Source organism: Scomber japonicus, chromosome 24 (assembly GCF_027409825.1).
Source record: "Scomber japonicus isolate fScoJap1 chromosome 24, fScoJap1.pri, whole genome shotgun sequence".
Lineage (NCBI taxonomy): Eukaryota > Metazoa > Chordata > Actinopteri > Scombriformes > Scombridae > Scomber > Scomber japonicus.
The window spans coordinates 4,518,040-4,540,090 of NC_070601.1; the positions used below are offsets into that span (position 1 = coordinate 4,518,040).

A 22,051-nucleotide genomic window follows, 5' to 3' on the forward strand; every position below is an offset into this window, starting at 1 on the left:
AAAAGAAAATATCAAAACTATTTCTACTCTCAAAACAAGACAGAACAGAAGTGTAGTTCGTTGGGAGAAGAGGAGGAGGACGGGGAAATGCCTGCTGCCACCAGACGGCCGCCATCTTGGCTCTTTTATTTCAGTTTGTCGCTACCCGATGTGAGTCGCTACCATAGACATGATTACAGTAAGTCACGTCATCATTTATTCGTTGCTGTGGAATAGTCTCCTGAATATTTTGTCTAGGCAGAGCAGGAGCGAGTGTGTGTGTGTCAGGGATGGAAGTTAGCAGCTAGCAGCTTAGCGGGAGCGTACCTATGTTCCCCGATCGCGGCTAACTCGGTTGCTAGCTCAGCGGCTAACTCCGCTGTTAGCTCGGCGGCTAACTCGGCTGCTAGCTCGGCGGCTAACACAGCTAACTGTATCAGCTAACTGTATCAATATCAGATCATTTGCCAACAAATCTCCATCGGGTAGCGACCATAGGGTAGCGACACAGTTACCTCCCGGCTGCAGCTAACCACAGGCCAGGGCACTAACCCCTTCCGCCAATCGTCACCACGCCATGACACACACCTATCTGCATATTAAAGACAAACAAACAAAAACAAAAAATCACAGGGCGCACACACACACACACACACACACAGCAGACCGAAACAAATGCCCACAGTCGTAACATCAGTCAATATCGTCAATAATTGGAAAGTAACACGTCATGTTTGATACTTCAGAGATATTGAGGAGGTAATGTTTACTTTTAATTACATAAACATACAAATAGTGTTTGTGTGGTATTTCAGGATATTAAAGGGTTGTAAATTAGTACATTAAAATGTATATAGGCTACAACAATTGAAGCACACACTGCAGTAAAAATTAGTTTCTTTTATTTCTAAAGCAACACCAGCTGATTTCCTGTCTCATGCTGCTGCTGCTTGACTCTGACTTGATCATGTGTTGAAGCTGTGCACCTCTGACCCAGTGGGATCTGCACAACTCAAACGCAATTACTTTATCTAGCTCACTTCAGAGTTGCAAAAGTGATCATTGCCACAGGTAAAAGTAAATCCTCACATTTTATGAACACAAATAACACTTTGACTCTTTAGTAAAATAATGACACTGTTTCAGATATATTAATTCACTTTAAAAACAGTATAAATCTGATTCTGGCGTCAAAAGACGAATTATATGATCACAAGTTGTATTTTTATAATGATTAACCTGAACTCTAGTCAGCAGGTGAAGACCATAGTATGCCATGCCTACTGATTTCAGTCTGTTGTGTTTTAAAATGTCTTCGAGAAAATGAAGTATTTTGATCTTTACAGCTGAATTATTATTAGTTAATAATCATTATGCTCATTTTTAACCTTATGTAAAGTAGAAAAACACATTAAACAAAAAGCAACATATTAACAAGACTTAACTTTAACCTCAGACAAACATGTTACATGTATTTTGATGCTGCTATAATCATGAATTCAAACCAAAACGGGAATAAATGTGAATTCAAAGAGACATTTTAGCACATTTAAAGTCTTTTATCTGAGTATTTGTCACTTTTTAGCCCCCATGTCTCTAATAATCATCAACTGTTGCATGCAGCGGAGATGGAGGTGAAAAGATGTATCTCCTCCTCTCAGCTACTACTTACGCCGGTGTTATATACCTTGGATGCGGACCGTGAAGGGCCAACGATGCAGGGCATAAGAGCTCATCCGCACGAGATAAAGCCCGAAGAGCGGCCTACAGCGAGTTGCTTTTTAAAAAAATAATCTTTTATCGAACAACTAATATTATATATTACAACACGGAAAAAGAAGAATGTACAATAATTGAATGATAAATACAAACATTTAACAATAAAATGCAATGTGCCAAAAATAAGAAGCATTTCAAGGAATGTAAACTAGTTGAGAATAGTTTAACTTTTTACAGGGAAAGAAAAGCTGCAGCCAACTAACACACACAGAGTCGTCTGATGTGTGGAAGTATGTTTCAATAAATGTATTCTCCCCCAAAACACATTTGACAATGGAAGATAAAGTTATTTCTGCACATCACATATCACATCCTTCCTTCCTTCCTTCCAATGATCACTGGAGACAGCCTGCCCTCTGTCTGTTCATTGGCCGTGTGACTTCCCTGGGTGGAGGTGGGGATAGGTCATCAGGCCAATTTCCCTCACTTGTGGGTGTTTGGGGAACTGTGGATTTAAACTCTCCCTTGCAGACTCTCTGAGACTTGGTCCAGGCTTCCACTGGCCATGTGGATCTAAGTGTTCAGCTGTGAACATTTTTAAATCCAGGTTAAAAACACTTCTCCTGAGCTTATGATTGAGCTCTTTTAAAGCACTTTAAACATTTTAATCTTTCATTTGCACTCTATGTCCTTTTAATGATTATAAAGCTGCATCTTATATTTAATGCTCTATTCTTGCATTGTAATTGTATGTTTTAATGTCTGTGTTTTATGTATAGCACATTGAGTTGCCATTGTGTATGAAATGCGCAATATAAATAAAACTGCCTTGCCTAAGTATTACTACCTCCTGCATTCAACACTACACACAACACCTTTCACTCATCCATACACTGCACATCATATTTGAACAAACTAGTCCTAGAGATTTCATCCCATCCACTTCAAATTTGTTCAGAATCATCTTGAGACATTGGAGATGAAGATGGGGGGGGGGGGGGCTTTAATATTACTATTGTTGTTGTTATTAGGGTCAAATCTGACACGTACCAACAGAAAAAAATTTCTTTTTTTACTATTATGGATGAATAAAGTCTTAATTTTCAAGCAATTATCTGTATGAATATCATCATTTCTTCTTGATTTCTAGACTTGATATTGCACAAAGTTCAAGTTAAGTTCTAGTTTCGAAAATGTAGGTTGCTTTCTCTTTCTCTGAAAACACGTGGTCACCTCGGCTGTTCCAGTGTTGGCTTTCCTCCCTCAAAAACTTTGCATAATTTTCGCCTTTAATCAATGAAAGATAGCGTTTCCATCTATTTAACATCATCTGTGTATATTAAAATAAGTAAATGATGTGTTTACTATTCATCTTGTGCTCTTCATAGTGAATTTACACCGAAAATCACCCTGTTAATAGTTGTTATTGTGCTTGCACCGGCTACTTGATGGAACAGCCTCTTTCCGGCGTTCTGATTGGCTGTCACAAGCAAGGGGCGGGATTATCTCATGAATTCTGAGCGGTGATTGGCTAAGGCGACACCGATTGCAACAGAAGTAGGCTGTTGAGGAGCTGTCTTGCAGAGTCGCTGCTCGATGAAGGAAACACACCTTTTAGGAAGTTAAACCTGCATTTCTGTCAAAAATTATTAACATTTCCTCACAATAAAAGGTAAGTTTCACTACTCATATACTCACGTTGCTGCAACATTTACCCTATGTCCTCTATCTGCTCTCTTTTATTGACATTTTATTTACATGACTGCTAAGGCTGTAACTTTATAAAAGCATTGACTAACTTTTAACGTGTCGACAGCTTTCTCTTGCTTATTAGTCACACTATAAATGCAGAAAAACAGTATTATGTCTATTAAAACGTAACATTTCATGGTGGTTTACTATCTAGGTCACCGCCCACTACTTTAAGGTCTAAACATGTTAATTAGCAGCAGCTGTGTGTCTTAAATGTTGAAATTATATTTAATAAGAAGCCCCAGGTTGATAATATGTGAGCTGAATGCTGCAGAGGAACATAATCATTCAGATAAAGTGATGAGTTTTTATGTAATAAAGCTGTTTAGTATCGTATTATAAGCTAAATCCTTAAAAAGGTGAATTTCTGGATGGAGTTTGGTGTTTTTGAGCAGCTATAAGGGAATAAATCTCCTAAAAATGCAAAGTTTGTTATAAAAGAAAGCTGCTACAGTCAATACAATATTAATTAGACATTATAGACACATTTATTATAATATGAGACTAGATTTCGTCTTGTATATATCATAATATCGTGATCCTACATGCATGTTTTCCTATATTTAAAGGATTATATATTTGCCTTTATCCACTTAGTGATGTTAAACATAAAACAGGAGAATTTATTAGTCTCTGGGTCAATTTAAAGGCTAAAATTGGGTGTTAAAGCAGATTTTTAATGTACAAATGGGTCATATGTGTCTTAAACAGTATGCAAAGGTGAGATAAAAATATTAATCCTGCACATTATAAGTCCTGCATTCACATTTTTACTGAAAGTGAAAAGTGAAAGAAAGGTTTCATCATCGTAAATGTGCTTGACATACTTAACATTGTGTTCTGGGTGGATCTTCAGCATATAAGTAGAAGCATTTATAAGTCACCTATGCTCATATGTACTGTAAAGTGCTTTGGCGGCCTTTTATAGTTAATTATTGAGTATAATGAGGTACTGAGGTTGAGCTGTTTTTAGTTGTCTTTCTTGGTAAAGTCCGCCCCTTTCCTTTATAGACAGGTATACTGATGCTGGAGGCAGAGAGACACTAATGGGGAAAATGAAACTTAACATTGCATCATAAAATAAACCTGAAACACTCCTTTGTTGACTAAAGTGGAGTTAAGTTACATTAAATGACACGTGATGCAACAGTAACCATACATCTTCTAATTTTATTACCCTATTTTGAGTTAATTTGAGATTTTTTTCAGCATCACAAGCAAGAATTCTGCTTTTTTTAGGTTTTTGTCTGAGATGTGGAGTTTTCCTGCAGGACCCTGAATGCATCGTGCCTCTTTTTCTTTTAACATCCAAGCTTTCGTTTTAAACCTGAACAAAAGAGTTAACGGTTTTGCTTTCAGCTGTAAGTGGTTAAAGATGTCGAAACTGATGCAAGAGCGATGAAGGAGGAACATAATAATCCAACTGTCAGCATTTTTGATTTCCTATAAACCAACAGCTGGTTTATTGTAATGAGTGAAAGGCGGACTACTTCATTCTTATGTCTTGAAATAGATTAATTTGAATAATAAGAAACTATATCAGTATATCTTTTTATAGAATAGAAAGAATATGATGAGATTACTGGTGCTTCTCCATTTGTGCTTTTAAAGACAATTAAAGGGGTATTGCACTTAATGCGATCAATAGAATAAAATAGAATAAATTAAAGAATAAGTGGTTAAAGAGTATTTGTTTATAGTTCTTATGGTCAAGGGAAAGAAACTATGAGTCTTTTCAAGCATAAAAAAACCCAAATATTTGCTGCTTTTTCATACATTCATCCTACATTGTAGTAAATATTATTTAATTGGGTTTTAAATGGCGTCACTTTGAGCTCTGAGACACTGTGATGCTCATTTATTTTAACCGTTTTCTGAGCTATAACAGACCAAATCATCAACTCATTACTCTAAATTCCAATTACGCTTAATCTTAAAAGTTCTCAGTGGCTTTCTTTTTAACTCTTAAATGTCGATACTGGTCACAAACTCCAGTGTAGATCCCAGTATAAGTTTCCACCCTGGATATTAATAGGCTTTACACGATCACGATTTTTGGGGCCGATCCGATCACGTCTTCTTTGTCCACGCTCCGTTTCTTAAACTCGGCTTCTCCTCCTCGTGTTCCCTATCCAGGTACATTTGTGGAGTTGAAACATTTTGCAGATGCTTCCCCGCGAGGTTCTTTAGTGTTTTATCTGTCTGCCCACAACACCCACATGTTTGTTTGAATCCGACAGCTCATGATTCAAGATTCAAAAAACTTTATTGTCCGTCACATTGTCGGATTCAAACAAACATGTCGGTGGTGTGGAACTTCTTCAGAGTAAATGAGACAGATAAAACACAAGCCATCTGCAATCTATCCTTCCTTCCCTCCTTCCTTCCTTCTTCCTCCTTTCCTTCTCCTTTCCTTCCTTCCTTCCTTCTTTCTCCTTTCCTTCCTTCCTTCCTTCCTTTCCTCCCTTCCTTCTTTCCTTCTTTCCTTCCTCTCTCCTTCCTTCCTTCCTTCCTTCCTCCTTTCCTTCTCCTTTCCTTCCTTCCTTCCTTCTTCCTCCTTTCCTTCCTTCCTTCCTTTCCTCCCTTCCTTCTGTCCTTCTTTCCTTCCTTCCTTCCTTTCCTCCTTTCCTTCTCCTTTCCTTCCTTACCTCCTTCCTCCCTTCCTTTCCTCCCTCCCTCCTTCTCTCTTTCTTTCCTCCCCCCTACCTTCCTCCTTCCCTTCTTTCCTTCCTTCCTTCCCTCCTTCATCCCTCCCTCCTTTCCTTCCTTCTTCCTCCCTTCCTTCCCTCCTCCCTTCCTTCCTTCCTCCGATAAAACACAAGCCATCTGTAATCTATGCAACGGGAGCATCTGCAGAAAGTTTCAACATGACGACATTGATCGGATCGGTGAATTAAGACTTTACAACCAATCTCACTAATTACATAAAAAGCAAAATATCAGCCGATCCGATATAGCCGATCAGATCGGTGTAAAGCCTAGATATTAATGAAGCTGCTCTCGTTCCCCAGACGATGGCGCAGTGGTGCCAGCTGCAGATGCTGGACTGTAAATACCTGGAGCAGGTGGACCAGCTGTACGATGATTCATTCCCCATGGACATCCGGCAGTACCTGAGCAGGTGGATCGAGAGCATCGACTGGTGAGTTTGCATCTTTTGTAATCGTGGTGCATTCAAGTGCACCTCGTAAACTCAGAAATTTCTACTCAAATGGCCTCAAAGGATGTTTTGGATGTTTTTTAAAATGAGAAATATCATTAGAACAATATAAAATTAATTTCTACATAACAGATAAATAAATAGATGGATAGATAGATGGATACTTTAGGGCAGAGGTGTCAAACATGAGGCCCGTGGCCCAGAACCGGCCAGCCACTTTCCTGTCTGCTTTACAAAAAAAACTGATCTTCTAATAAAAAACTCAAAAACTGCACATTGAAGGAAGGATGGAAGTGAAGGGAGGATGGAAGGAAAGGAGCGAGAAAGGGAGGAAGAGGGAAGGAAGAAGGAAGGAAAGGAGGGAGGAAGGAATGAAGGAAAGTAGGGAGGAAAGGAAGGACGGAGGAAAGAAGGAAGGAGGGAGGGAGAAAGGAAAAGAGGAAGGGAGGAAGGAAAGAGAGAAGGAGGAAGGAAGGGAGGGAAGGAAGAAAGGAAGGGAAGGAGGGAGGGAAGGAGGGAATGAGGGAGGGAAGGCTTTTTATTGATTAACTCTTATTGATTTTGACCTGAAACAATGAACTTGATGACGGATTATTAGTCGTAGTTTGTTGCAGCTGCAGTCGTTTCACTTCATTCCTCTCTGTCGGCCTCTTCAGGGACACGGTGGCGATCCAGGACTCGCTGGCCACCGTCCGCTTCCACGACCTTCTGGCTCAGCTGGACGACCAACACAGCCGCTTCGCCCTGGAGAACAACTTCCTGCTGCAGCACAACATCCGCAAGATCAAGAGGAACCTGCAGGTCAGACGCCAGCCTGAAAATAAAAAATAAAAACACAGCCTTTATAAAAAAAATGTTCCAGTGAAGTGATGGTGAGTAATTTCTTTTCCAGGATCGGTTCCAGGAAGATCCGGTCCACATGGCGATGATCATCTCCAGAAACCTGAAGGAGGAGCAGAAGATCCTGGCCAATGCGAAGAGTACAGAGGTAGAAATCTGCAGTTTAGTGCAAGAAAAGCTCAAAATACAAAACTCAGACATATTTGATTTCTGTAATTCATCCTGACACATTTAGTGCCTTTTGAAAGCATAATTTAATATACTGATTTGTCCTTTTTTCTTCTTCTCTACAGCAGGAAAGCGAGGGCACGGTGTCGGCCATGGTCGTGGAGAAGCAGAAGCTGGACAACAAAGTGAAGGAGATGAAAGACAGAGCGCAAGTAAGACATAAGTTAACCATAGACTGTATAAAAGAAATGGACGTAACATCTGTGACGTCACCCATTGGTTTGTGGACTGCTGCTCGGAAGCCAATAGTTTCTAATCTAGGCAGCGCCATCTTGAAAATTTCAGGTGCATGCTGGGAAAAATAAAAACACGGATTCTACTTATATGGGCATGAGGCGGGGCCATGGACGGAGCGGGGAGGTTGCTATGGTTACGAGGGCTGGATCTCGAGGACATTGGGCAATCAACCTGTCAATCAGGACGTAGCCACGCCCTAATGCATACCCTGCTTTATCGTCACATATAAAATCAGGGAGGCCAAAAATTTCACAAATGAACATCATACTGCATTGAAGAAGGCTTTAAACTAGCGATTGAGACCATAAACACATTTTGAAAACGTTTACTGAGGTTAGAAATCAAGTGAGAAGTTGGTGAATTCTCCATTGACTTGTATAGAGACGGTCGCCCCCTGGTGGCCTTTTGATAGAATGCAGCTCTAAGTTACTTCAGCGTTGGCCTCATTTCAGAGGACCGGAACTCCCCGTCTGGTCTAAAGCGATAAAGAGAAAAGTTCATGTTATAGTTTGGCTTCATTAAAATGAATGTCATTAATGGATCCAATTTCTCTTTAAATCAGGTGGTCGATCAAAATATTAAGAATCTAGAAGACCTGCAGGATGAGTACGACTTTAAAGTCAACACGCTGAAGAACAGAGGTGAGAGAAGATGCTCTAAAGCTCTAAAGCTCTAAAGCTGAAGTCACCAAATGGAGAAAAAACTTCTTTTTTTAAATGTTTTTTTTAAAATGTTTTTTGTGTGTTTTTTTCTTTTTAGAGAATGAAATGAACGGCATGACGCCAAAGGAGCTGGAGAGAGAGAAGATGGTGGTGGCGAGGATGTGCTTCGAGCTCAAAGGCAAACGACAGGTGAGCAGATAGAAAACGTGAACACAGCTGACTTTGATTTTCTAGTTTTTGGACTCTGACGTACTTGTCCTGACTTGCCCCCTCACTCCGCTGCACACAAACATCCTCCTCTGAGCTTTTACCCTGCAGTCACGCATCACCGTCTCCACTTACGTAAACAGTTAAAAAAAACTGTTTAATTTGTTAAAGCTTCAAACTTCAGACTGTAAAAACACAGGACTTTATGGTGCGTTCAGGTACACCTCGTATTTAACCACTTCTAAAATCTGATGCATTTACTTGTGTTATAAGTTATTATTATCATGTATTGGTGTATTAGAAAACAGGAAGTGCTGATGTATTTACTGAAGTGTTGGGGCGTTTGTGGTGCATTTGTGTGAAAAGCGTGGGAGAGATTGTGGTGCATTCAAGTGCACCTCGTAAACTCAGAACTTCCTACTCGAATGGCCACAAAGGATGTTTTAAAATGAGAAATATCATTAGGATGAGATACATAATAGATTAATAGATAGATACTTTAGGGCAGAGGTGTCAAACAAGATTCCCGTGGCCCAGAGCCGGCCAGCCGAGGGGTCCAATCCGGCCCACTTTCCTTCATGTCTTCTTTTCCTTCCTTCCGTCTTTCCTTCCTTCCTTCCTTACTTCCTTCCTTCCTTCCTTCCTTCTTTCCTTCCCTCCTTCTGTCCTTCCTCCCTCCCTTCTTTCCTTCCTTCCTCCCTTCCTTCCCTCCTTTCTCCCTTCCTTCCTTCCTTCCTTCCTTCTGTCCTTCCGCCCTTTATTCCTTCCTTCTTTCTTCCATGTCTTCTTTTCCTTCTGTCCATCTATCCTTCCTTCCTTCCTTCCTGTCTTCTTTTCCTTCCTTCCAGCTTTCCTTCCTTCATTCCTTCCTTCCTTCCTTCTTTCCTTCCTTCTTTCCTTCCTTCCTTCCTTCCTTCCTTCCTTCCTCCCTCCATGTCCTTCTTTGCAATAATCTAAAATGATTTCATCTGGTTGTGAATCTTTTTGGTCTGAGTTTGACTTTAAAGACGTGTTTTTCATCCCTGTGTGTGTTGGTCAGGATGTGGTGAACCAGCTGTCCGATCTGCTGAACGTCACTCAGGCTCTCCTGTCGGACCTGATCTCTGAGGAGCTGCCTGAGTGGAAGCAGCGGCAGCAGACGGCTTGTATCGGAGGTCCTCCCAACGCCTGCGTGGACCAGCTGCAGAACTGGTGAGACTACAAACATGCAGCCCGCGGGCCAGAACTGGCCCGCCGAGAGGTCCAATCCGGCCCACTTTCCTTCTTTTCCTTCTGTCCTTCCTCCCTTTCATCCATCTGTCCTTCCTTCCTTCCTACCTTCTTTTCCTTCCTTCCTTCTGTCCTTCCTCCCTTTCTTTCTTCTGTCCTTCCTTCCTTCCTCCCTTTCTTCCTTCTATCCTTCCTTCCTTCCTCCCTTTCATCCATTTGTCCTTCCTCCCTTTCATCCATCTGTCCTTCCTTCCTTCCTTCCTTCCTTCCTTTCATCCATTTGTCCTTCCTTCCTCCCTTTCTTCCATCTGTCCTTCCTCCCTTTCATCCATCTGTCCTTCCTTCCTTCCTCCCTTTCATCCATCTGTCCTTCCTTCCTTCCGTCTGTCTGTCCATCCTTCCTTTCTTCCCTCATTCCCTTTGTCTGTCTTTCTTTCCTTCCGTCCTTCCTTCCTTCCTTCCTTCCTTCCTTCCTTCCTTCCTTTATCCCTCCATCTTTTTAATGATCCGGCCCACATGAGATCTAATTGGTCTGTATGCCTGCTATAGAGCCTTCGACACATTTCCTTCTTCTTTCAACCTTTTGTAAAAACTTTATTTCTTCATCGTGCAGGTTTACAGCAGTAGCGGAGAGTCTCCAGCAGGTCCGACAGCACCTGAAGAAGCTGACGGAGCTGGAGCAGAAGTTCACCTACGACGCTGACCCCATCACTCAGAAGAAAGGCTTCCTGGAGGCTCGAGCTCTGGAGCTGCTCAAGAACCTCCTCTCCAAGTACGCAGCATCTCACTATTCATTTATTATAGAGTAGTGTAGTTTAAGTGTAGTATAGTATTGATATAGTATAGTATAATATAGTATAAGTTTAGTATAGTATAGTATAGTATAGTATAAGTTTAGTATAGTATAGTATAGTATATTATAGTATAGTATATTAAAGTATTAGTTTAGTATAGTATAGTATAGTATAATATAATATAGTATAGTATATTATAGTATACATATAGTATAGTATAATATATTAAAGTATTAGTTTAGTATAGTATAGTATAGTATAATATAATATAGTATAGTATATTATAGTATACATATAGTATAGTATAATATATTATAGTATAAGTTTAGTATAGTATAGTATAATATAGTTATAGTATATTAAAGTATTAGTATAGTATAGTATAGTATAATATAATATAGTATAGTATATTATAGTATACATATAGTATAGTATAATATATTATAGTATAAGTTTAGTATAGTATAGTATAATATAGTTATAGTATATTAAAGTATTAGTTTAGTATAGTATAGTATAATATATTATAGTATAAGTTTAGTATAGTATAGTATAATATAGTTATAGTATATTAAAGTATTAGTTTAGTATAGTATTAGACACTATTATAAATGAGGATTCTCCCTCGGTGGTCTTTGGAGGTTAAAATTAAGGTGTTGTTTTGTGTGTGTGTGTGTGTGTGTGTGTGTGTGTGTGTGTGTGTGTGTGTGTGTGTGTGTGTGTGTGTGTGTGTGTAGCTCTCTGGTCGTAGAGAGGCAGCCCTGCATGCCCACCCATCCGCAGAGGCCCTTGGTGTTGAAAACAGGCGTCCAGTTCACCGTGAAACTCCGGTAAGAAATAAAAACCTGAGCTCGTCTGGTTGGGATTTTTTCAAACTTTTTTTTTTTTTTGTAGTTCTGAAGAACATCACATCAGTTTCATCTTAACCTTCCTGTCGTTCTCCCGAGTCACCCCGTCTGTTTTGACTGTTCCTTCTTTCCTTCCTTCCATCTATCCTCCCTCCTTCTCTCTTTCCTTCCTCCATCCCCCTTTCTTCCTTCCTTCTGTCCTTCTTTCCTTTCTCCCTCCCTTCCCCTTCCTTCTTTCCTTTCCTCCCTTCCTTCCTTCCTCCCTCCTTCCTTCCTTCCTTCTTTCCTCCGTCCTTCCTTTCCTCCCTCCTTCCTTTCCTTCCTTCCTCCTCCTTTCTTCCTTCTCTCTTTCTTTCCTTCCTCTCTCTTTCCTTCCTTCCTCCCACCTTCTCTTTCTTTCCTCCCCCTACCTTCCTACCTTCCTCCCTCCTTCTCCCTTTCTTTCCTTCCTCTCTCTTTCCTTCCTTCTTTCCTCCGTCCTTCCTTTCCTCCCTCCTTCCTTTCATTCCTTCCTCCTCCTTTCTTCCTTCCGTCTATCCTCCCTCCTTCCTTCTCTCTTTCTTTCCTTCCTCTCTCTTTCCTTCCTTCCTCCCACCTTCTCTTTCTTTCCTCCCCCCTACCTTCCTACCTTCCTCCCTCCTTCTCTCTTTCTTTCCTTCCTCTCTCTTTCCTCCTTCTTTCTTTCCTTCCTCCCTCCCCATCCTTCTTTCCTCCCTCTACCTTCCTCCCTTCCTCCTTTCCTCCCTTCTTTCCTTCCTTCCTTCCTCCTTCTCTGTCTTTCCTCCCCCTACCTTCCTCCCTTCCTTCTTTTCTCTTTTCCTTTCTCCCTCCCACCTTCTTTCCTTCCTCCCTTCCATCCTTCCTTCCTTCCTTCCTTCCTTCCTTCCTTGACTCGAGGACAACAGGAGGGTTAATTAAAGCTGAAATGATCGGTTGGCTGTTAATGCACGTGTGGTTTTCCTGTTTTGAACCGTTTGACCCAAATAAACTGAAAAAAAGCAGCAAACATGTTTCAACAGTTTAAGAAACAAAGATGAAATCCAGATGAAGTGCAACAATGTCGAAAGGGTGGAGTCTCGTCCTGTTTCTAAAATTAAGAAATATTTGTTATCAGATTTTTTTTTTTTTTTTTGCAGGTCTGTGTTAACTTCCTGTTTTCATCTCGTCTCTTTTTTTCTCAGGTTTCTGGTGAAGCTGCAAGAGTTTAACTACCAACTCAAAGTCAAGGCCGTGTTTGATAAGTAAGACTTTTGACTGTTCCTTCTTCCTTCCCTCCTTCCTTCTCTCCTTTCCTTCCTCCCTTCCTTATGCCATTCTTTCCTTTCTTCCTTCTCTCCTTTCCTTCCTCCCTTCCTTATGTCATTCTTTCCTTCCTTCCTTCTCTCCTTTCCTTCCTCCCTTCCTTATGTCCTTCTTTCCTTCCCTCCTTCCTTCATTCCTTCATTTCCTTCCTCCCATCCTTCTGTCCTTCTTTCCTTCCCTCCTTCCTTCATTCCTTTCTCCCATCCTTCTGTCCTTACTTCCTTCCTTCCTTCCTTTCTTCTCTCCTTTCCTTCCTCCCTTCTTTATGTCCTTCTCTCCCTTCCTCCCTCCTTTCCTTCCTTCCTTCTCTCCTTTCCTTCCTCCCATCCTTATGTCCTTCTTTCCTTCCCTCCTTCCTTCCTTCCTTCCTTCCTTTCTTCCTTCATTCTGTCTTTCCTTCCTTCTCTTCCTCCCTTCCTTCTCTCCTTCATTCCTTCCTACCTTCCCTCCCTACCTCCTTTCCTTCTTTCTTCCTCCCTCCTTTCCTTCCTTCCTTTTCCCTTCCTTCCTCCTTTCCTCCCTTCTTCCTTCCTTCTTCCTCCCTTCCTAACTTCCTATCGAGAGGGTTAATACCTGTAAAATATTGAATATATTGTGAATAAATCTAATATATTCTTCTTTTTCTCCTTTTTTTAGGGATGTTACAGAAAAGAAAGGGTTCGTCTCAAAACCATTTTAACAGTTAATAAAACAAATTTAGTAAAAAAACTGCATTTCTCTCACTCTTGGAAAGCATATAAATGTTTAATAAATGTTAAATAAATCACTGCTAACGTCTCCTCCTGTCTCACATCAGGTTTCGGAAGTTCAACATTTTGGGAACGAACACCAAAGTCATGAACATGGAGGAGTCGAACGGCAGCCTGGCAGCAGAGTTCAGGCATTTGGTAAAAATGATTTCACAGCAGGATAAAAGAAACAGTGTTGTAATAATCTAATCTAGCAGAAACTAAAAATGAATGAATGATGGTGTAATAATAAGAAATCCAGTCATACAGTTTTTATGGAACTGAAACTTCTGTATAAAGGAAGTCTTTAAAAATAAACCCCGAACATATTTAACTTTAATTTAATTAATCTTGTTCTCTTTCTGCAGCAACTGAAAGAACAAAAAGTAGCCGGGAACAGAACAAATGAGGTAAGAGACCGAGATGTATAAATAGGCTTTCCTCCCTCTCTCCTTATTCCTTTCCTTCCTACCTTCCTTCCTTACTCCCTACCTTCCTTCCTTCCTTCCTTTCTTCCTTCATTCCTCCCTCCCTCCTTACTCATTTCCTTCCTTCCTTACTCCCTACCTACCTTCCTTCGTTCCTCCCTCCGTCCTTACTCCTTTCCTTCCATCCTTTTTGCCTCCTTCCTCCTTACTCCTTTCCTTCCTTCCTCCCTTCCTTCTCTCCTTCCTTCCTTCCTCCCTCCCTCCATCCTTACTCCTTTCCTTCCTTCCTTTTTGCCTCCTTCCTCCTTACTCCTTTGCTTCCTTCCTTCCTCCCTACCTTCCTTCCTTCGTTCCTCCCTTACTCCTTTCCTTCCTTCCTTTTTGCCTCCTTCCTCCTTTACTCCTTTCCTTCTCTCCTTCCTTCCTTCCTCCCTCCCTCCATCCTTACTCCTTTCCTTCCTTCCTTTTTGCCTCCTTCCTCCTTACTCCTCTCCTTCCTTCCTTCCTCCCTTCTTCCTCCCTTCCTTACTCCTTTCCTTCCTGCCTCCTTCCTTCCTTCCTTCCTTCCTTCCTTCTCTCCTTCCTTCCTTCCTCCCTCCCTCCATCCTTACTCCTTTCCTTCCTTCCTTTTTGCCTCCTTCCTCCTTCCTCCTTTCCTTCATTCTCTCCTTCCTTCCTTCCTCCCTTCTTCCTCCCTTCCTTACTCCTTTCTTTCCTTCCTTCCTTCCTGCCTCCTTCCTTCCTTCCTTCCTGCCTCCTTCCTTCCTTCCTTCCTTCCTTCCTACCTTCCTTCTCTTTTAATCTAATAAAAATGTTCTGATGCACAGGAGTAGCAAATTAGCCTTGACTATAAATCCTGCAGCACATCTGTAGCATGACAAATAAATTAATGACAAGATAAGTGTTTTGTGTAGTTTTGTGTCATGTGAGTGTGTGTTTGTGTGTGTGTGTGTTCAGGGTCCTCTGATCGTCACCGAGGAGCTCCACTCGCTCAGCTTCGAGTCTGAGCTGCAGCTCAACCAGTCGGGTCTCGACATCAAGCTGGAGGTGAGACAATGTGACGAGAAGCCACACGGACAGAAACAAACCTGAACCCTTAAACAAAGATCATTATATGTTGTAGAAGATGATGAAACACTCGTACGCTTGTTTATGTGTCGTCTTTGTCGTTGTAGGCGATGTCTCTGCCGGTTGTCGTCATCTCGAACGTCTGCCAGCTTCCCAGCGGCTGGGCTTCGATCCTCTGGTACAACATGCTGACCACCGAGCCCAAGGTGAACACACACACACACACACACACACACACACACACACACACACACACTCTCAGTTTATATCCTGCTGTAGAAATCACGACTCATTTGTAACTAAATATGTCTGAGAACTGGTTTAAATAAATGTAATGTTTGTAATGTTTGTATTTCTTGCCTTCTCTAAGACTGTGCTGATGGTACAAACCCGTCTTCTCTTATTAAAGCCCTAACCCGTTAACCCTTTTCTCTCCACAGAACCTGAAGTTCTTCCTTTCTCCTCCGGCAGCGAAGTGGTGTCTGCTCTCTGACGTCCTCAGCTGGCAGTTCTCCTCCGTCACCAAGCGAGGCCTGAACCAGGAGCAGCTCAACATGCTAGCGGACAAGCTGCTCGGTCAGAACCACAACTCATAACCCACCACCGTAACCATGACAACGACCGTAACCCACGAACATGGCCGTAACCACGACCGTAACCATGTCAACGACTGTAACCATGACAACGACCGTAACCCACAAACATGGCCGTAACCATGACAGCGACTGTAACCACGACCATAACCACGACCGTAACCATGACCACGACCATAACCATGACAACGACCGTAACCCACGAACATGGCCGTAACACGACCGTAACCATGTCAACGACTGTAACCATGACAACGACCGTAACCCACAAACATGGCCGTAACCATGACAGCGACTGTAACCACGACCACGACCATAACCACGACCGTAACCATGAACATGACCGTAACCATGACAACGACCGTAACCATCACCACGTCCTCACCTAGAACATCACAACTCAAACACTCAGCAAACAATAGCTTTAAGGTGTCAAACATGAGGCCCGTGGGCCAGAACCAGCCCGCTGAAGGATCCAATCCGGCACTCTTTCCTTCCTGTCTTTCATTCCTTCTTTCCATCTTTTCTTCCCTCTTTTTTTTCCTTCCTTCTATCTTCCTAAGAGAAAATTGTGAAAGAAAGCATCTAACTCGGCACACCTTTACTGTTCATTAATAGCGCTTACTGAAGGTAGAATAAGTTAAATACGAGTCCTGACTGTGATTCTGTCTGCAGGAGCCAAAGCCCAGAGAAACCCGGAGGGTCTCATCCCCTGGACCAAGTTCTGCAAGGTGAGCAGCAGTTCCTCTGAGCAACACTAGAGGGGACATATCATGCTTTTTATTATGTTATGATGTCTGATGTCTGATGTCTGAGTTAAACATGGTTAAAGCTCCAAAACTCGATGTCTGTGAATCTAAAAGTGCAGTTTAATAGCGAGTGTTTTTGCTCTCAATCTTCTCCTAATGAAAATATCTGCACCAGAGAGTGTTTTTTAATAGAATTTATTAATTATAGCTGCTTTAACAATGAGCCCATCTCTCTTTTGACTGTTCCTTCCTTCCTTCCTTCCTTCCTTCCTTCTTTCCTTCCTTCCTTCCTTTTTCTTTAATTTTTCCTTCGTTCTTCCCCACCTTCCCTCTTTCTTTGCTCCCTCCTCCTTCCATACTTCTTTCCTCATTTCCTTCCTTCCTTCCTTCCTTCCTTCCTTCCTTCCTTTTTTCCTTCCTCCCTCCCTCCTTACTCCTTTCCTTTCTTCCTTCCTTCCTCCTTCCCTCCCTCCCTCCTTCCTTACCCCTTTCCTTCCTTCCTTCCTTCCTTCCATGCAAACAGCCTGTCTGTGACACAGTTATTCATCCCCTCTAAAAACACATTTCTTTCTCTTGTTGTTGTGTTTTTTTTGCTCCACATTTTAAAAGTGTTTATTGTTTCGTCCAGCAGCAGAGTGCTAACGAGAAAGCTTTTCCCTTCTGGTTGTGGATCGAAGGAATCCTGGACCTGATTAAAAGACATCTGCTTTCACTCTGGAACGACGGGTGAGAGCTTAAATATGAAATGCAACCTTTAAAAAAAAAAAAACCCTCTGAGGTGTGATAATGACCCTGTGTGTGTGTGTGTGTGTGTGTGTGTGCAGCTCCATCATGGGTTTCATCAGTAAAGAGAGGGAGAAGGGTCTGCTGAGCGATAAGTGTCCGGGAACCTTCCTGCTCAGGTTCAGTGAGAGCAGCAAAGAAGGAGCGATCACCTTCACCTGGATCGAACACGACGTGCACCGTGAGTGAAGCGCCTCTGCTGATTATATTTAACATTTTTATCCATATTTTAGCAGCAAGAGTGAAATATCTTGGATTGACTGTTATGAAATGTTGTAGAGGTATTGATGCTCTTATAATGACATTCAAAATATAAGTTATTTATGATTTTATGTACTCAAAAACGTCATCAAGGGAGGGAGGAAGGAAGGAAAGGAGGGAAGAAAGGGAGGAAGAAGGAAGGGAGGGATGGAGGGAGGGAGGAAGGAAGGAAGGAGGGAAGCAAAGAGGGGAGGAAGGAAGGGAAAGGAAAGGATGAAGGGAGGAAGGAAGGATGGGAGGGAGGAAGGAAGGAAGGAGGGAAGCAAAGAGGGGAGGAAGGAAAGAGAGAAGGAGGGAGGGAGGAAGGAAAGAAGAAAGGGAGGAAGGAGAAAGGAAAGAAGGAAGGAAGGAAGGAACAGTCAAAACAGACGGGAATAGTGGAGGTTCGTGCATTTGTTCGGGACTATTTTCATTGGCGGAAGAATCCTAATTTGTGTCGACTGATTGAAAGTAAACTGTGTGTTCATGGTGAAGGTAGCCAGCAGTTTTTGGACATGAATGAATCTCTACAGCACAGAGGAATAAAATCCATCACACATCACTTCTTCTTAGATTGACTCTGTTTCTCTCTCTCCGCTCAGTGAAGCCCATCTATCACTCGGTGGAGCCGTACACAAAGAAGGAGCTCGGCGCCGTTTCGCTGCCTGACATCATCCGAACCTACAAGGTGATGGCGGCCGAGAACATCCCAGAGAACCCGCTCCGCTTCCTCTACCCCAACATCCCAAAAGACAAGGCCTTCGGGAAGTACTACCCCAAACCCTCCGAGAGTAAGACACACAACTAAACTAAAAAACTAGTTTTAAAAGCAGCATCAGGTTTGTTAAAATGTACATTTAGTATTTGTGTTGGTTTTATATCATTTGGGTTAGGGTAACAAAAGTAAGACTGAATGCTCCTGAAAATGTCAAATGGTGTAACCACAAAAGAATGATCAAAATTAAGTGTTTAATCCACCTAGAGAGAAAGAGAAAAGGGAGGAAAGAAAAAAAAGGAAAGGGAGGAAAGAAAGAGAGAAAAGGGAGGAAAGAAAGAAAGAAAGAAAAAAAGAAAGAAAGAGAGAGAGATAAGGGAGGAAAGAAAGAAAGAAAAAGGAGGAAAGAAAGAGAGAAAAGGGAGGAAAGAAAGAAAGAAAAAGGAGGGAGGGAAGAAATAAGTAACCACAAAAGAATGATAAATAATATTTTATCCACCTCGAGAGAAAGAGAAAAGGGAGGGAGAAAAGAAAGAAAAAAAGAAAAAACGAAGGAAGGATGTTGGAGGATAAAAAAGGAGGGAGGAAAGAAATATGTAACCACAAAAGAATGATAAATAATATTTTATCCACCTACAGTGTATTTAAGTGGACTTAAGTTTTTATGGTTACACCACTTAGACATTTTTGCCATAATCCTCTAATATATTCTCTCAAAATGGATTAAAAGCAGAAATTTGATGCTGGGTCCACAAAAAAGTTTATTTATTTTCTACATTTTAACCCTTTTTTAAATGTGACTGACTCTCAGCTCCGGAGCCGATGGACGTGGAGAACACGGACAAGAGCGGCTACATGAAAACGGAGCTCATATCGGTCTCGGAAGTGTAAGCAGCTCTCCCAAAAAACAAAACATTTCCACTATAAATATTGTGATGAATGAACAGTTTGACGGCATTTTAACGTGGATCCTCTTCTTGTCTTCGTGCTGCAGACATCCGTCCAGACTGCAGGACAACATGATGCCCATGTCGCCCGACGACTACAAAGTTTTGGAGCAGTACGTCGGTCCGAGAGACATCGACGCTGTGGTTAGTGATACACACTTCATGGCTTTACTGCTGCTCTGCTTTAAAATACTGCTGCTGAGAGTCCTGCCTGGGTCTGAATCTTAGACTGTATAAAAGAAATGGACGTAACATCCGTGATGTCACCCATTGGTTTGTGGACTGCTGCTCGGAAGCCAATAGTTTCGAATCTAGGCAGCGCCATCTTGAAAATTTCAGGTGCATGCTGGGAAAAATAAAAACACGGATTCTACTTATATGGGCATGAGGCGGGGCCATGGGCGGGGCGGGGAGGTTGCTATGGTTACGAGGGCTGGATCTCGAGGACATTGGGCAATCAACCTGTCAATCAGGACGTAGCCACGCCCTAATGCATACCCTGCTTTATCGTCACATATAAAATCAGGGAGGCCAAAATGTCCCAAATGAACATCATACTGCATTGAAGAAGGCTTTAAACTAGCGATTGAGACCATAAACACATTTTGAAAACGTTTACTGAGGTTAGAAATCAAGTGAGAAGTTGGTGAATTCTCCATTGACTTGTATAGAGACGGTCGCCCCCTGGTGGCCTTTTGATAGAATACAGTACTAAGTTACTTCCGACCCAGTGCAGAACTCTTGTGAAACTTTTCTCTCTGTCTGTTGCTGTATTCTTCTTTCTGCTCCAGTTTCAGACCAACAGTCTTCTCGAACTCACAGAAGAGTTTGACGATCAGGTAGACGCAGATTTCATGTGTTCTGCTCTGCAAACGTGCACTTGAATATATTTGATGTAGCATGACTGCACCATGATCCCTTTCCCTCCACCAACACTGTTATTATTTGGTTGTTTTTCAGTGTTTTGTTTTTTTGTTTGCATGTACTATATAACACTCACTGAGAATGTCATATATTGGAATATATTTTTATGTGCAATATATGTGTCAATATTCAAACTATAAAGGGAGAAGAAGAGCGGCATCAACACATAGACAATATATACTTTACTGATATTTATATTTTGGGATATTTAGACTTAGGTTCTTGGGTCAGTAACTAATAAGGATTGGGAAGATGAGCGACTTAAAAGCAGCATCAGGTTTGTTAAAATGCACATTTAGTATTTTGTTGGTTTTATCTCATTTGCACCATTTTTTAACCAAAAGTAAGACTGAATGCTCCTGAAAATGTCAAATGGTGTAACCACAGTAGAATGATAAATATTAAATGTTTAATCCAGCTACAGTGTGTTTAAGTGGACTTATACTAATATTACTAATACAAATAAAGAAACATATTTGGAGTATTTCTACATTTAAATGTATATCTATATTTATATTTAGCATTTAGTTAATATTGAGCAGGACAAATCCTAAAAACAACCATTTTTTCTGAATATTTATCGACAAATGATTTAAATGTGTTACAAACCACAGTGTTTCATTGCTAAAAGTGGATTATATTTATAATGAATATACAAGAAAATAAATGTGAACATTTTAGTTCACATTTATTTTCTTGTATATAATCAGATTTTTATGAAAAAACACTGGTTACACCAATTGGACATTGAGTTATATCACGTCATTGAGCCTCTTATAGAAAACAATCTGTTGACAAAAAAGAGAATTTAACCCTCCTGTTGTCCTTGAGTCAAGGAAGGAAGGGAGGATGAAGGAAGGAAAGGAGGGAGGGAAGAAGGAAGGAAGGAAAGGAGGGAGGAAGGAAGGAAAGAAGGGAGGAAGGAAGGGAGGATGAAAGAAGGAAGGAAGGAAGGAAGGAAGGAAAGAAGATGGGAGGAAGGAAAAGAAGAAGGAAGGAAATGAGGGAGGAAATGAAGTAAGGACAGAGGAAAGAAGGAAGGAAGGTAGGAAGGAGGGAGGGAGGAAGGACAGAGGACAGAGGAAAGAAGGGAAGGAAGGAAGAGTAAAAACAGACGGAGTTAAAACATATTGTTTATAATCCACTTCAGTACTTAAAGTATCTACCAATACTAACATACTAACTTCTGTCTCTAACATAAACTAACACACGGCTGTCTGTCTGATTGATTGAGAGAGAATCCTCTTCGGCATGGCTCAGCACAATAAAACAACACGTAGACACACAGTATAACAAATTAAATAAAGTTTCTTTCACACCTCACGTCACTTTAAGTTTCTGTTTAATGTTTTCTTCCAGTTCACTGACCCTAACCCTCATCCTGCTTTTCCTTTTCTTTTTCTTTTCTTCTCCAGATGAGCGCTGACATTTAGAGCAACGCTGAGGCTTCACTTCACGGATCTCGTCATTTATTTTAATACTGTATTTTTATGTGTTCTTGATCGTGTAATACTCTAGAACAGACTAAATGCTCCAAAGACGTATAAAACTATATAAAATGGTGTTAAACGCTGTTTCTAAGTTTTCCTCCTGAGTCTGTGACTGTCATTTTATTTTTTGTGTACATAAATACGTCCCTTTTTATTTTTTTTTAATCAAATGTGAAAATCAACCGTCGTGTAAATCCTCGGCCTGAGTGGATTTTATTCTGCCTGCCTTCTTTTTAAAGTTACCACCAGCTCCTGTGGCTTTTAATTTGTAGCAGAAATACTATGAAAATAAGGTGATTTAATGGAAATTATATAGCCTATGGTTTTATGTCTTTTTGTCTGTTTCCTGTTGCACTCAACGTTAAAGTTTTTATTTAAACTGTATTATTATGTTGTAAGCGGACCTGCTGGAGCAATTAAATCATGTAAAAACTCAAATTAACCGCTTG

At 41.1% G+C, this 22,051-nt stretch overlaps 1 protein-coding gene across 4 annotated transcripts; it reads left to right on the forward strand.

Annotated features, from left to right (window-relative positions):
* The first annotated feature begins 3,258 nt into the window (after positions 1-3,258).
* Positions 3,259-22,034, forward strand: stat1a (signal transducer and activator of transcription 1a). Of its 4 annotated transcripts, none has more exons than XM_053314676.1 (25): positions 3,259-3,370; positions 6,462-6,592; positions 7,267-7,411; positions 7,503-7,598; positions 7,744-7,830; positions 8,478-8,556; positions 8,675-8,766; positions 9,824-9,975; positions 10,607-10,765; positions 11,525-11,617; positions 12,817-12,876; positions 13,574-13,594; positions 13,734-13,824; positions 14,034-14,075; positions 15,051-15,140; positions 15,269-15,367; positions 15,602-15,737; positions 16,430-16,485; positions 17,132-17,229; positions 17,328-17,467; positions 18,129-18,317; positions 19,053-19,128; positions 19,236-19,332; positions 19,980-20,027; positions 21,528-22,034. In XM_053314676.1, exons 2-25 carry the CDS (start codon positions 6,465-6,467, stop codon positions 21,543-21,545), a joined length of 2,292 nt encoding a protein of 763 aa, XP_053170651.1. In that variant the 5' UTR covers positions 3,259-3,370; positions 6,462-6,464; the 3' UTR covers positions 21,546-22,034. The 4 variants fall into 4 exon arrangements, with proteins under 4 accessions (XP_053170651.1, XP_053170652.1, XP_053170653.1 ...); XM_053314677.1 differs by having other exon boundaries at positions 17,135-17,229; XM_053314678.1 differs by having other exon boundaries at positions 17,138-17,229.
* The last annotated feature ends 17 nt before the right edge of the window (positions 22,035-22,051 follow it).